Source organism: Esox lucius, chromosome 19, assembly GCF_011004845.1.
Source record: "Esox lucius isolate fEsoLuc1 chromosome 19, fEsoLuc1.pri, whole genome shotgun sequence".
Taxonomy (NCBI): domain Eukaryota; kingdom Metazoa; phylum Chordata; class Actinopteri; order Esociformes; family Esocidae; genus Esox; species Esox lucius.
Genome location: NC_047587.1, coordinates 35,368,526 through 35,385,430, shown reverse-complemented (window position 1 = coordinate 35,385,430; position 16,905 = coordinate 35,368,526). Strand labels below are relative to the sequence as shown.

The following is a 16,905-nucleotide window of genomic DNA, read 5'->3' as shown; positions in this document are numbered from 1 at the left end:
CTCCCATTTCCTGGAGGACTGAAGGCAGCCCGGAATCAGCAGGAACGGAGCGCGAGCAGCGTGTCTCTGACAACCAGAGGCCATAAACATTCTGTCTTTTCAGCAGGAGCTGAGCGGAGGCCAGCCAAAACTCAAGACAACTGCTAGTTTGTTTTCCAGAGAAGGAGAAAACAGTGGCTGTCCACAGCCAAGACTCAGAACTGGTCAAATACTTCTCAGAAAGAGAGAAAGAAAGAAATTACATTAACCCCCCGCAATATCCATGGGAACTAATCAACACCTCGAAAAAAACACCACAACCTTTGGGAGCGTGGACACTACCAGGACAGAAAATGCAGCAAAAGAAAAAGATACTTTCTACCCACGTTCCACATTCCCGGCCACACACACAAACACAAACGCAGCAGAAAGCCCCTTCACATGTACAGGCCATGTCTGGACCTGTAGGCCTTTCACGTTTGAGGACTTTGAAGACCGTCCTCTGCGGTCGGAAACAAACTTTCACAAGAACTGATAGGATGCAGATTGGACATGTAAAACATGCACGGCGAGTGTGGGGTCAGTTCTGGAGCGTGACTGCATGATTGGGATGGCGAGGCAGCTGTCGCGTCTAAGCTGGTGAGGCAATGTGCGGTGAGGAGCAATGGCCAGCTGCGAGAGACTGGGGGAGTGATGGGGGTGGCCTGCACGGTCGGGGGGGGGTGAAGTGATAGGACAGCCAGGGTCTGACTTTGCATCAGCCTTATCACGGACGGAGTTGAGAGATGTGAGGCATGACCCCAAAATCAAGTGCAATTCAACTCCACTTCCTGATCACTACTGTAAAAAAATAAAAATAAAGAAAAGGGGCCTATCAATGAAAGCACTAAGAATAATACTACGGAAGCATGGCCTGCCAGGACCCAACTAGGAGCTTCAATTAGATCTGAGGTGTGTTATTGAAATGAAAACAGAAATTAGGAGGACAGACAGCCAAACACTCTCCCACTCACTATTCATCCCAGATTAACACCGGTCCTTTGGGCGTGTTCATTCATGTCTATTTTCCCTCCAGATATCACCCGTAGACATCAAACCATCCTGCACACAACAGTCTTCACAAAAAACATGAACTGCACGCTTCCAGTAATCTTATTGAATAGAAGATCGCTGTGTTTGCCCTAAACGCTATCGTTTCAGTCGCTGGCTTCAAAGCCCTCGATTAAGCATAGTCTTAAGACGCCCGGCTGGTGAGCATGACTGCATAGTTTCCTCCCGAGGGCCAGGCGGTGCCAACTTTCTGCCCGTTCCCAGAGACATGCACCCTGGCTTCTTGGTCTGGTCTAGCTTAGCCAGGCCTGGCGAGAAAGAATGCAATGCCTTTTATGGCAAACACACTGTCTGGGAGACCTTTACCAAGAGCAGGCACAGTAATGTGTGTGTGTGTGTGTGTCTGTGTATCTATATCAGGGGAGGGGGGCTGGCAAAGACAAAGTTTTCTTTCTCCTAAAATAAACTAATGACTCTCAAATATACGTCGTCATACTACAGCGAAGAGGCGGTGGGTTATGGAAAATGACAAAAATAGGCAGTAGGAATGACAGGAAATGGCTCAGTGAAACAAAATGTTTAAAAAAAGAGTGAGAAAGACTAAGACGTTTCACAGAGGCCCGGTTGTTCTCTGAGGGCTCTGTGGAAGTCTTTGAAATGTTCCTGTGCGCTCTGACGATATCCGAAGATGTGCAGTGTCATATGACAGAAGGTGTAGCAAAACCGCTAGAGATCCCATTAGACTGTCACGCTGCTTGTAGTAAGATAGGAGGGAGTACAGAGAGGTGTTGGAAAGGAAGAGGTAGGTGGAGGGAGAGCCAGACGTTGGCATGGTGGCACGGCAACATCGAAGTGAGAAGGGCAGATCAGAAAGTTCTGGGTGTGGAAAAAGGAGTAAGAACTACAAAGAGATGGGAAGAGTCGGCAGACGAAGGCGGTGGGCACGGCAAGATCAAGAGAAAGGCCGGGACCTGTGAAACAGGTCAGAGGGGAGACTAGTGGCCTGAGGCTGAGCTCACAGAAAGGGATCACAGAGGGAACCACTATAAGAAAAAATGAAAGGGGGCCCCAGTAAAGGACATGGAGGTGGAAAGAGGACAGAGCATAGTGTTAATTATTAGCAGGGGGTATAATTCCTTTCATAATTAGGCTGGGGACAGTCAGCCTGCTGGTGCTTTTGAAGGGCAGTGCAGCACGATGAAATGTTTCCTCAATTCACATTGGAGGAGGGATTATGGCGAGAACGGACAGCTCGGTCTGAGGAGAACGGCGACTGGGTGCGATACTCGTTTCTGACCATTTTCTGAAGTGGGAAATCCAGCGGACAGGTCAGCTCACAGAGTGGAGGAAATCCATAGGTTAACCATCCGTTGCGGATCTCTAAAGCTTTTCTTTCGAGTTTTCAGAGAGCCATCTGTTTAAAGGCAGTCCCCTTATCAGGAGTAAACTGGTTGACCTATACGAAATATGCTGTATGACTGCCAAATGCTGAATATGCAGTGTACCAGATTGAAACAGAAGCTTGGTAAAAAAAAAAAGAACAGGCAGCCTTCTTGCAGGTATAAATACAAAACAGCCAGTTACTGTTTAATCCAAACAGGTTTCCAATGAATAACCTCGGCACGTGGGGCCTCCAATTACACAAATCTGTCTTGGAATTGGCCGAAAGCGTTTCACTAAAACGTGCTACCAAAAAGTTCTATATGCTTCCAGCAATGTTAGGTAACGTATTTAGAACCTAGGCACCTTTGTAGACGTTGCTAGCCCTTATGTTGAGTTAGCACCTCAACATTGAGACATGCATACATTCCGCAAACAACGACGAACATCCTGCTACTTAAAAGGGGCTGGAACCAGAGGAGTCAAAAATGTAAAGCCAACTTCCTTGTTTTTATTTGCGCACCCTGGTGCGTTGATTTTACCAGTGTTATTGACGTTCCCCATAGCCGCAGGCACCTCCCCGTCAAGCCCAATATTGCACAACTCTTGCCTAAATTAGCTTGGTGAAATTGGGGAGGCGTGTAACGATTGGCAGATGGAAGTGGTTAATGCAATCTGTGACAGAGAACAGCACTTGCTTCAATCCAACACAATTCCCGTAAACAAGATGGCTTCCAGCTAACAGAGCCCTGATCAGGGAACACTTAACCCCACTTTAAAAAAAGCCTAAACACTAGAGGGAAAAACACATTGTTTCTATGATATTTGCAGGTTATGACTCAGAGGATAACCAGCAGCGTAAGCAACAAATCTATGCCAGACAATGTGAGTTTTTTGTCTCTCCCGGTTACGATGGATTTTAAGTGCCTACTTGTGCATTTTCCAGTATCTCTGGTATGTGGGGGTGAACTCCACAGCAGAGGAACATGCTGCTTTTCTCACCAACTGGATTGAATGTGATAATGCAATACCAGCCAGCCAGCAGTCTCTTCACGTGAGAAACACACTATTGTATCTTAAATAAGGGTAGCGGAGGAGGACTGACCAAGAAATACAACAGAGTTTCTTCTTTTGACCCAGAAAAATAAACCAGTACAACAACCCTAATAATTCTGTGGGTCACTTTTAGTCAAGACCTGTTGTTTGCTTTTTTATTTTTTTAACAAATAAGTCCAAGATGAGTAAAAGGCCAGAAAAGCCAAGAAGTTTCTTCAGACCCAACTTGTTATCCTTGTGATCTTTGTTCGAAGATTATTGACAATGTTCAGTCCCCCTGGAATAGAGGATCAATAAGTTTAAGGTAATTGAACAGCACTGTATACACAGCTTTCCTCTGTTTTGTAATGACAGACTTTGGCTTCAGTATATTCAGCTTCAGATTGCTTGCTTCCAGTTAGAACAGCAGCTCTATTTCAGGCATCTAAATGGAGTAGCCTATACTTCAATGGTTCTTTTCTGTGAAAAACCACAGGCGGAGAGGAGCGTGCCGAGCCAGCCAAGCCACGACAGCCATTACTGGGCTATAAAGAGAGACGCAGGAGTACGGCTAGAACTCTCCACATTACAACTCAGCTAGAAAGGGTGGAAATATGCAACAATGGCAATATCTGATTTCTACTACATTTTAGACAAACTGTCAATCAAGGCTAATAACACTATGGACTGTCTTCAGCCATGGGCGTTGTCCTAACGTAGTTTAATTTACTTTAAAGTACTTGAACGCACTCAAATGTACATTAACGTAGCTGAATGCACTTTAACGTAGTACACCGCCACAACCATAAAAGATCACTTGATTTGACAGAGGACCCCTTGCCCAATATGTTGAGGCAGGACGTCCTTCCTGACCCGTGCTCTTGAATAGGGCAAACCCCCAATTCATGGCCCCGCTGAGCCCACAAGGACCCCCTGCTGACACCATCATGTAGGGTCATCAACATGACAACAGACTGCTGTGAGAGGGGGGTCAGCAGCTTAAACCCAGGGCTCATTAGCATTATTAACGCGTCTTTCCTGCTGGCCCTTGAAGTATCAATCTGACTAGATCGGATAGCAAGGTTTCCCCCAACCCTTCGTTCACTGAGCCCAAGCATCAGATCACATACGTGATTACATGAGGGAGGGAGGAGGGCCTTGTTCTTTAGTCAAAAAGGCTCAAAATATCATTGTGTGACTTTTCTTACGAAGGGGGCCTAGTAACCCGGCCCCTACATCACCTGGTGTGAATGTTACCATGGTCTCCATGCCCCCCCAGTCTTCACACCAGCCCCTGTTCTCCGTCGCTTCACTCATTGACTAGGTGGGGGTAGGTGTGCTATCTTCCCTATTTCCTGAAATCTACTTGTTAACTTTTGTCTCCCTCATTTTTCAACTTTTTTTTACTTTTCCATTTAACTTTCAACAGCAGTAAGTGTACATGCATCAACTGATTAAAACTGCTTGGGTATTCCAAAGTAAATTAAGTGAGGCATTGAAAGGAGACATTTACAGTAGAAAATTTCATTACCTGTTATTTTCGACAAATTGGTATTTGCTAAACTAAGATAAATGTAATACATTGCCATGACAACAGTATAATAATGCATTTGTACAACAGAAACCCAAGACAGGAGACAAACTTATGAACCCTTAATTATTTTAATCTGTTTGTCTGGCAGGTCAGGAGGGGAAAACACCTGTCACAGAAGTGGAAGCAGGTACAAGAAACCACCATGTCCACTCTCCATTTGTCAGGATTTCAGACATTCACACAGGTTAGGGAAGTTTTTAACTATATAATGACCACAGACATTGAACATTTCTGGGCTGGTGGGTCTGAGTTCAAGCATATGGGTGTGTTTGTTCTCAGGTATAAGGGTTCACTGTGTTTCCAGGGCAGAAAGCAAAAATGTCTACTTCCAACCATGCCCATCCAATCTATGGTATGAGGAAGTTGGCATGGCATGTATGACTTAGATGGTATTTTACACAAGAGTCCCTCAAAGGATTTCTTAACGCATTTCAGTGTGTCGGTGTTTAAATTTTATTTGTTTTCAGCACGAACACATTCGTAACTAACACTGGTATTTGGGTCAGACATTCTTTAAGTCTTAGTTACATATGTAGAACGCAACAATAAAACAGGCAACCAAAAAGTCCTGCCTTACGTAACTGTGCAGTGTACATCTATAGTATACGTTTTTTTAATAGGTGGGTTCAAGTTTGATATAAAATACTGATAAAGCATCTAGTCATAACCATTTGCTAATTTAGAATATAACAAACTATTCCATATCCAAGACATCATATGCAAGATTTCTTGAATTTAATCAAACGGAACTTGGTGGTTTAATTATTTATGGGTTGAGGAGACATATCACATTGCTCTTGTTCAGTCTTGCCGGGGAAACCTGCGGAATAGTCGCTGAGTACTGGAGGCCAAGTCAAATAGCACTGATATAGTGAATTGCTGCTAGCCCGGAACCTGAGAGTCGAATAAACCTGTATTTGCAGCTGAAGAAGGCAGTGATTTCCTTTCTGAGCGGTGAAGAATACAGTACCGCAACGATAAAATAGTATGTTTTTGCTTATGTGAAAGTAGCACTACGGAAAACGATAGCGCGTTCTTTCTAAAAGTAGGCTATATTCCGATGTTTTAATGCGTCTGGAATTGAACATCGCAAAACTCAGTATCAGCTGTTGTCGCATCAAACCCAGAGGATATTTAGAGACGAATGCTAACCCACATGAAAATGACAGTATGGCTAGAGATTCTAGTCTTTATTCTGAGAGTGAATCCTTCGGCTGTCCTGTGGAAAGTTCCACTATAAACCAAGCATGCTGCTGTCATGCGTATACGGTCGCGAGCCAACTGCTGCGGCGTCTTCACATTACAGGCACAGTTCGCAAAGATTACAATGAAGGCACAGCTTTTAAACCTGAGGAAAAGTGAACTGACTATTTCAATTTACCTTAATACTTTGCCCACCGCCTGAAGGACCATTTTACAGCTTAATCCGCTTTTTGAGTTCCTTTGTGAGTGCATATCCGTATTGTCGCCTGAAATAGGACAGTAATCTCCGACCATAGTTTAATGGGAAAAACTTCACAAAACTTCTGTATCCGAATAGTTCCTCTCTAAAGAGGATCCCAAATGAAATACAATTCTGATTTCTGTGTGGCTCGCGCAGCCTCCCGCCCCCTTTTCCATTTCAAGCCAATGGGTTGAAAGGAGAGCCCTTGAGGTGAGAAAAATGTAGAGCCACCCCATAATGAGTACGTCATACCATGCTCATGTGGACGTGGTCCATGCCTTTCATTAAAAAGTTGTCGCAAAGTACCAAGCAAGCCAGGTAGGCTGAAATAGGCTACTGCCTACATAGTACACGACTGCGCTACAAAACACTCCAAAGCGTTACAAATGCAACCAGTGAACGATCGAGCTACAAATTAACTGTGTACAAGGTCAGTTATATCTATGTTATAACTAAGTTACGACTATGCAGTTGTTACAGTACCATTACACCTACTCACAAGAAAAAACAAACCAAATGAAGTACGCAAAACTTTTTTTATTCTATTAAATAGTAACGGTCAACTACATGAATGTTGCTCAGGCCTCCCTTCATCTCAATAGCTGCATTAAGGGAGTCTGACTCCAATATAATGCTGGCTAGCGAAAAACAGTTTAAGTCCATTTGGGTTTCAAACACACCTGGCACAATATTATTAGTTTTACTGTGTGCTGGTTTTCTTTCAGTTCTTCACTGGTGCAGATAAAAAAAGACCCAAAAAAAACAACAACATGTTGAGACAGCGGAGGCCACATTCTTGCGTTTGACTCAACCTCACCTGGAGCGGGCCACAGACGGGGCAAGTAGAGACTTGACTTTGGGACACCAGGACTTGTGGTGAACAGGTGAGGGATGAGTGAAACAAAACCGCTTCTAGGATCGTTTGGGGATCCTAGAAGCGTTACACAATGTGAACTCGGTGGATATTGATCTTCAGTGTTGACAGTACAAAGGGGGAGCAATCCTGACACAGGCCTGCAACAGTGTTGTCAGCGGAAATTGACGACATCAAAGTCAGAATAAAAGATCAAGAAGACAAAAGCAACAAAAACCTCCCTCAATTCTCTTCCTAGTGTCCCAACACATCACCCCTCCCCCAAGTCATCCTCCAGTCCCTGTTTACTGACCAGAGTCTGAACACACAAAGCTTCAAAGTGGAGTGCTGATCAGGGAGCAGGTCTTCCTCTGCCCACATCATGCAGATCATAAATATTAATCAGATTTTAGGTCAGAGTCGCTCAACACTGAAGCTCGGCCGCACTGGAATGAAAAGGACAATGTTTTTTCATATTGCCTGAGCCTGGCCTGGGGATTCGAACTACCAAGCTTCCAGAGATAGAGTGCCCCCCCCCCCCAACCGTATAGTGCTGAGGACCCCATCTGTCTTTACATTGTCTATGAGGTGGTCTGTCTGTCAGGGGCCCTGTACAGGTCTACCCGCACGCTCAGCCAGAACGGCTCCTCTCTGGACACACGCCTCCCTGTCTGGCCCCAGCACAGACCTCCGTTAAGCGGGAGAGTGGTAGGAGGCTGGGGGGTGGAGCTCTGGGGCTCAAGAGCCTTGCTCTGAGTGGCTGCTGTCGTGGTGAGGAGAAAGAGAGAGGGAGGAGAGAGGCCAGAACAGGGCAGAGCCTTTCCCCAGGAGCTATTTATAAACACGCTTCTGCCTGACCAATACTGACCAGGGAGAAAATATAGAAACAGATACTGACAGAGAGAGACAGACAAGACAGAGAGACAGACAAGACAGAGAGAGGCTATGGGTGAATGGTCCGGAAAGGCTTTGGGCCCAACTGGAGTTGGTGACCGGGGACCACTAAAGTAAAAGCAATGTAATGGAAACCCAATGAGAAGAACTTTCCGTCAATTTGCTTACAACTATTTGATTGGCAGTTACCTAAAATAGAAGGCAGCCATTCAAGATCACTGGGCTGTATAGCAATGGTCTCTGCACCCTGAATTAAATCCACTCAAGACAGAGAGCTTGGCCGAGCTTTCAAGTCAAAGATAGCTTAATCAAGTAGTTACTGTTCCTTGAGTTAAAACGGTGATTTGGTTACTGGAAAGTACTAATTTCACATGCTTCGCTAACAACAGGTGTAGACTAACAGTGAAACCGTCCAAAACGGCAGATAAAAGACAGCGAGCAGGAATGCAAGTATGTTTGTGTGGATGGTTTGAGTTGTGTGTAAGTGAGCGCGATAATTAAAACTAAAGGGTTAGTGCCTGAAGAGGGACATTTGCAGACAGTCAGGTAGCCATTTTATAATTTGTCAGTCTTATGCCTCAGGGCTGGAAACCCAGTTGTTACTGTATTTTTCATATCAATTGAAAAATGTACGCTTATATCAGGAACCGATGAATAGCTTAATACTATTTTACAGATTAATAAGCTAGGGAAATACATAGTTTGCAATACAGATCTAGCCCACAGTATCCAACCAGAGACTAAACCTCTGAATACAGATCTAGCCCACAGTATCCAACCAGAGACTAAACCTCTGAATACAGATCTAGCCCACAGTATCCAACCAGAGACTAAACCTCTGAATACAGATCTAGCCCACAGTATCCAACCAGAGACTAAACCTCTGAATACAGATCTAGCCCACAGTATCCAACCAGAGACTAAACCTCTGAATACAGATCTAGCCCACAGTTTGGAATCCTTCACACAAAGCTTACGACTAGACGTGGGTTAGAACTGCGTCTGGACACATTCCACGTCTACCGGGCGGAGAGGCAACTATGGTTCCTGGCTATGGACCACGTCACCAACAGCAGCTTCTTGGCAGACAAGGCATGGCGTCCCTCATTGGGTCAGCTGGTTTACAGAGGACGATGGCACCCAAATCTTCCCTCAACACGACCTCACTCTGTAAACGTCACGTGCACCTTCATCGGAGACGTTCCACAAAAGAAACGCACACGGCGGAATGAATCATTCGTTTGGAATACCAGCTAAAGATGACGTTATGGCCACTGGATGAATGGAAACAAGTCTCCCCGTCTTCCTAATGTGATTCCTCGCAGTACCTCTCACATGGCAAACAGTAATCACGTTAGTATTACTGTTATTTGTACAAGTAGCCTGACAGGAGTCTAACTGCTGCTTCTAAGCTATTCTACAGGAGACATAACATGACATGAGACCATCTCTCACACACACCGTAAACCGTAACATTTAAATTAGTCCTAAACAGCCGTCGCACAAACTGCTGTGTGGCGATCCGAGACTACACTAAAACAGGCAGCACAATTCTGTTCTTTTGTCTATAATCGGCCTTCTAAACAATCAGATCAATAAATCTGGCCAACTATGCTACGTGGGCAGCCTGTGTGAACAAAACCTGAAGGACAACTTGCAGCCGACCTCCACCACCGAACAGCAGTGTCCCCTTCGACACCCCAGGGCAATAAGAAGCAGCAAGCTGCTCAGTAAATAACATGGAGAGGAGGAAACAGAAAGAGAAAGGCTTGTGTAACAGAGGTTACAGAAAACCCAGTGACGTCAACGGCCAGGGCGTAACCGGCACCTGTGGCGTCCAAGTATGACAGATCAATCAGCGCTCTGTTTTTACTATCAACCAACACCAAAGATAACACGGGCTCAGTGAAAAGGCAGTAAAAACACCAGTGACATAAATACTTAAAGTTTACGTCACAGTGACCTGGCTGGCAGGCAACTTGTCTAATGTCTAAAAAAAATTAAGAATAAGTCAGTAGAACCAGAATGCTTATCTGCCTTGACGAAGGTGGCGACAATCACAGACACTAAGAATTCAGACGAAAAACAAGCACGACAAAACGCAAATGATCAACTGGCGGAACAGGTTGAAATGGCTCGGAAGACAGGACTTGAACCCAAAAACAAAATGCTCAAAACAAAAAGGTTGTCCTCCAGCCATAACGTGCCTGGTCGATGCTAAACATTAGCAGCCAGACTTCTCCGCTCTGATTCGCTGATCTGCCTGATCCAACAGGTTGGATGTAAGAGTCAGCGGATGGACATTCCAAAGAAAACAATGATTCCTGCCAGCAACAGATGACTCACGTCGGCAGCAGATGCGCCTCTGGCTCGGCAACAGCTCAGTCTCAAAACGTTGACACCCCCCCCCCACCCCGAAATGTAGCCAATGGCACTGGAGAATGACTTAGAATGACTGCCTCATTGACCAATGGGGTGGCAGGAATCGGGCGCCCACCACTCTCTGGCGCCCCCATCCCCTAAAATTTTCCTGGACCTGCTACAGTTGAGCTGAGAGATCCTTCGGTCTTTGTGTTTGTAGTCTGTGGTGTGTGTGTATATAGTGGGGTGTGTGTGTGTGTTTAGGTATGGTCCTACCTAGTGAAAACAGTGTAGGTTGTGTGGGTCAGAGGTCTGTGCTGTGGGGGTTTCTGAACACCCAGAACAATGGGAGTGTGGACGCTACTCAAGCAACAAACCCTGGGAAATTAGAAGGCACTTGTGTGTGTGTTTTGTTTGTGTGCGTTTTCTGTGTGTGTGTTTGGGTGTCCGTGCAACTTCACGCGTATAGGGCAAATCTGAACAAGAGACCATGTTAGGAAGCAAAGCACCAAGGCAGTGGGAGAATACCTTTGTGGTGACTGACTGGTCACCACATCCAGACGTTCCAGTGGCCCCCTCACAGCACACTGGTCGCTGGAGGTGGGCCTTAGGAGGGAGCTGCACATCTGATTTGTTCTCAGGACACATCGGGAACTCAAGATACGCAGTCATCCTTTCCTTTGTCAAAACACGCGGCGTGAGGTATCTAAAAGGGTTTTAAACATCAAGGAGACACGGCCACTTTCACTTGCTCTTCCTGTTTCCTGTCGAAGGCCACCTGGGGGATCAGCAGAACAATTCTCTGCCCTCTATGAAGCGTACTCTCTCTCCCTCATGCCCTGCATTCCAGCATGGGAAGGGCTGCGTGCTCCGACATGCCATCCATCCCTCCCTCCCTCCCTGCAGCCTGGCTAAACAAAGGAAAGATCCAACATAGAGAAAGAAGAGAGAGACCCGAAAATTACACATAAAGAAGAGACCCAACATAGAGAAGGAAAAGACGGAGACCCAAAAAAGAGAAAAAAAAGACCCAACAGAGAGAAAAAGAGAGAAAATCCAGAGCTTATCATTTGAGAATGCAAACGTTTAGCTCAGTTCAATTTTACGCAGGCCTTCAGTCAATTATGTATGGGCCCGGGCGCTAACGTGACAACTTCCTCTCAACTTTCAACGACTTGTCGCACGGCTGCGAGAAACTGCTTTAATTACAAGCACATTAAAATTGTCAGACCTGGCTTCAGAATACTGGACCTGGTTTCAGAAGAGCAAGGGGGGGGGGGGGGGGGGGTTGGCAGAGCGCAAAAGGATGAGGAAGCCATCTTGTGAATAGTTTAAGTTGGGACATTTATGAGAATGACCAGACCTCTGTCTTTCTCCATCTCCACGGCAACTGATGATTCAGTTGGGATGCACTGGATCATATCAGACGGGCAGGATGGAGAGGATTAGGAGGAAAGAGGAACGAGGAGGAGCGGAGAGGGAAGGAGGCCGAAAAGAGAAGAGGGCTGATGGACTAAGAGGAGAAGCCTGGTACATGAAGTGTGTGTGTGGGGGGGCCAGACACCGGGCCCAAACACCGGGCCCAAACACCGGGCCCAGAACGCCCTCAGGCCCAAACACCGGGCCCAGAACGCCCTCAGGCCCAAACACCGGGCCCAGAACGCCCTCAGGCCCAAACACCGGGCCCAGAACGCCCTCTGGCCCAAACACCGGGCCCAGAACTCCTATAAGCCACCACTGCAGACTGGGTCTCCCATATCCCGGTCCCCTTGTGCCCCCGTCATTTTACGTCCGTATCTTTCGAAGGTCTCCAGAGCTTCACCTCCACCTCTGCTCTAGATGGAGAGGAGTGAGAGACCAGAATGAGAGCTGCCCTGCGGGGGGGAGCCAGCGGCCCTGGTCGGAGGTCAGACGGTCAGCTATGACGGCAATGTCAGGAAGGTTAATGGAGCGCTTCACTGTTTTACGAGTTGACGTCAAGACTGTCCCGCACCCTGGGAGTTTGCCATGGACAAGGAGAAAGTGCCGTTCATTGTTCGGCGGACGTTAAACCGCCATTGCAAACTTTGGCTAAAAACCAACAGTTATGCCTACATGTTCTTTGTTATTTGCCAAATCCACTTTAAGTCATATCAGACCAAATATGGAGTGGATTTCAGGTAATTATTATTATACGTTTGTTTGTACATGCCCACATGACCCGGGGAGGGAATGTGCCGGTCCGAGAGCTGTCCTCTGGGAAGTCCACTTCTGGAATGCCAAAATATAGAGGTCAAGTTCAGCTGCAGTCAAACGGACATTGGCGGTAAACATAGCAATCTGATCTGTTTAGGAAAGTACGCTCAGCTCCTGATAATGCGACAAGGGGTCATCCTGGATCTGTTCCTGGGGGGTCAATACCAGGCTCCCTTACCTCCGTCTATAGCAATTCCTCTGGTGGAAAAGAGCAGCAATTTTGCAAGAGAAAATGTCCAAAATACCTCAAACTCCACAACCTGTGGGAAAACGGTGTCTTGACCTTCATGACGTCAGATACGCGTAGTTGGTCAGGAATGTCTGAGGAACATCCATCTGGCAGAAAGCTGTGCGTGTGACACTAAAGGTGAGCCATGGCGATCCATCACAGACAACATGACACCAGATGTCCCCGGGACAGAGGCCAGCCGGCCAGTGCGTCGACGCTGTCTCTGAGTCACGTTCCTGTGGTCTGTGGATGGGGGGGCTGGCTTCCTGCTAATGAGTAGAAGGGTTATATGCTGGACTGGCAGATCTGGCAACCCAGTCACACAAAAGGTAAGAGGATGGTAACAGTGAAGAAAATTGGGGATTACTGATGCACAGATCTGGCAACCAAAAGTTATGACAGACGGAGTAAGTTGCCAAAGCCAAACCGTTGCCATTTTATCACAAACCTGATTAGTGAGTGACTCCATTAGTGTACGTGTAGGGACTCAAAGTACCCAGAAAGATGAAAACAAACAAATGTGTGTTTTCACAGGTACCAGCTAGGTTTAGGCATTACAGCTAGGCTTAGGCATCAACCTGGGTTCAAGGCTAAGGTAAGGTTAAGATCAGGTTTGATAGGCATCACTCTCTGAATTCTCAGAAAGGCTTGTGAAATCAACAAGTAGAAGAATGTTGTCTTTCTTAGGAAAGAAAATGATTGGCGGCACATTAACGCCCATCACAGCCCTCTACATGCGCACACACACACACACACACACCCACCCCTCTACGCACACACACACACACACACACCCCTCTACGCACACACACACACACACACCCCTCTACGCACACACACAAACACACACACACACACACCCACACACACACACACCCCCCTCTACGCACACACACACACACACACACACACACACACACACCCCTCTACGCACACACACACACACACACACACACACACACACACACCCCTCCACACACACACCCCTCCACACACACACCCCTCCACACACACACACACACACACACACACACACACACACACACACACACACACACACACACACACCCCTCTACACACACACACACACACACACACACACCCCTCTACACACACACACACACACACACACACACACCCCTCTACACACACACACACACACACACACACACCCCTCTACACACACACACACCCCTCTACACACACACACACACACACACCCCTCTACACACACACACACACACCCCTCTACACACACACACACACACCCCTCTACACACACACACACACACACCCCTCTACACACACACACACACACCCCTCTACACACACACACACACACACCCCTCTACACACACACACACACACACACACACACACACACACACCCCTCTACACACACACACACACACACACACACACACACACACACACACACCCCTCTACACACACACACACACACACACACACACACACACACACACACCCCTCTACACACACACACACACACACACACACACACACACACACACACCCCTCTACACACACACACACACACACACCCCTCTACACACACACACACACACCCCTCTACACACACACACACACACACACACACACCCCTCTACACACACACACACACACACACACACCCCTCTACACACACACCCCTCTACACACACACACACACACACCCCTCTACACACACACACACACACACCCCTCTACACACACACACACACACACACACCCCTCTACACACACACACACACACACACACCCCTCTACACACACACACACACACACACACCCCTCTACACACACACACACACACACCCCTCTACACACACACCCCTCTACACACACACACACACACACACACACACACCCCTCTACACACACACACACACACACACACACACACACCCCTCTACACACACACACACCCCTCTACACACACACACACCCCTCTACACACACACACACACACACCCCTCTACACACACACACACCCCTCTACACACACACACACACACACACCCCTCTACACACACACACACACCCCTCTACACACACACACACACCCCTCTACACACACACACACACCCCTCTACACACACACACACACACACACACCCCTCTACACCAACACACCCCTACACACCTTTTCTATTCTTGTGCAACTTCCTTTTTTCAAACCTAACTTCGATGCCTAACTTAATCAAACCCTAATGCTTAAGCTTAACCTTAACCACTAATGCCTAGAAGTAAGTAACCCCAATTGTGACACTAATCCAAATTGTAAGCTTGATGCTAAACCTAAGCCAGAAATTGACTTTTTCAAAAGGTCCTAATAAGGGTGGATTTCTGATATTAATTAAACATGTTGACATTAACACGAGAAAAAGACTGAGACCAAATAGTTTGTCCACAGACAGACACTAACATTGTGGAAGCCATGTGAAGATGTTTGGCTTGGCAGTCACCCGAGTTCAGAATTCATGCACCAGACATGAGAGATTTGTTGCACCATGAGTGTCTTCAGGCATCTCCAAGGTTGTAGGACCATTAGCACCACCCGCAGGCCAAATACGATCACTGCGGCTGTGCAACAACAATAGTCATCCCCATATAACCCCAACCTCCGCCCACTGGGCCACCATTTCACATTGGACCTAGTTAGACCTAGTTAAAAGGTGCACTCTGGTCACCGGATCACCCCACTCAAATTGTCAAGCTTCACAAAAAAAAAAAGAATAAATATAAAGAAATAAAAAGAAAGAAATTGTGACCTCCCCCCTTTCTCAAACATCATTACCGGCAGCTGCGATCCGAGTCACTGCTCGGACATCACCCTTTTGGACTAAACCAATGATTTGTTTGCAAGGCGGGACAGCCGAAAAGAGATTTCAGATGGTTGATCACGTAACTCGAATTCCCCAACAAACTAGCATCCAGCCACTTGAAAGCAAGGTCTCTCACAGGCCGTTTCCAGGCCGGTTCCTAGGAGGGCGTGGACGCAGAAAGGTGCTCGTCTAACGCAGGCATTTATTTTTGGGTACAACTTTTTCCTGAAACCTCCAGCATCCACTCAGGGTTTAAAAAACGAACACTTGTTTCCACTAGCATTGTGCTTCAGGAGATTGATGTTGCTGCCTTCATGTCACCGTAACCAAAACTAAAAGAATACATACAATCTAACAAGACAGTCACAGTGAGACGGACTTCCCACTGCAAAACTTTTCCAGGGCACCTACACAATTACTGCATCTGGTTGCACTGTACTTGTACTGTTCAATGACAAAGTTGAATCTAATCTAATCAATTATGAGTGAATAGAGGCGTTTCTGACATAACATAATACCAAAGTATTTTGTAAATTTCATCCGGGGAGAATACAATCAATTATGTAATCGTTTGATTGCACCAGCTTGTCTGATCTTAAAATGAATAGAGCCATGTTTTGTAGCAGTTATGGTGGCCTTCATGTTCCATCGCTGGGTCACACTAGTTACGTAGGTCTGGTTGTCCTTAGAGCCACCGGACTCAATGTTCCTATTGTCCACAACACCGCAGGACAGCCAGGTTGACACTTTCTCAAGAGCCCTACTGCCTTGTCAAACTGTGTTCTCACTCCCCAAGACGGGCAACAGGGTGGGACAAACTTTTCCAGATTTGGAGCTCAGTAAGAAGCTTGCCTTTTGGAATTTCTTAAATAATGACTGTGAAAATTGCTTAAAAAAAACAAAACAACGAATTCTGGATATCGTGTACAAGGAAATCTGTTAAAGGGGGATTCACTGCAGCTCTGTTCAGCTGCCGACTCAGTACCTCAGGGCTATTCAAACCCC

General features: G+C 46.6%; 1 protein-coding gene across 4 annotated transcripts in view; it reads right to left on the bottom strand.

Moving 5' to 3' along the window:
• Positions 1-16,905, bottom strand: part of mob2a (MOB kinase activator 2a) — a 70,888-nt gene that overhangs the window by 10,800 nt on the left and 43,183 nt on the right. The window contains exon 1 of one of the 4 annotated variants that reach the window (XM_029114918.2): positions 6,420-6,603. The exons of the other annotated variants lie outside the window; for them this stretch is intronic. Coding sequence (XP_028970751.1) covers positions 6,420-6,535 — 116 coding nt within the window. The 5' untranslated portion in view covers positions 6,536-6,603. Of the gene's footprint in view, positions 1-6,419; positions 6,604-16,905 lie in introns of those variants that run through there. 4 annotated transcript variants of the gene reach the window in all.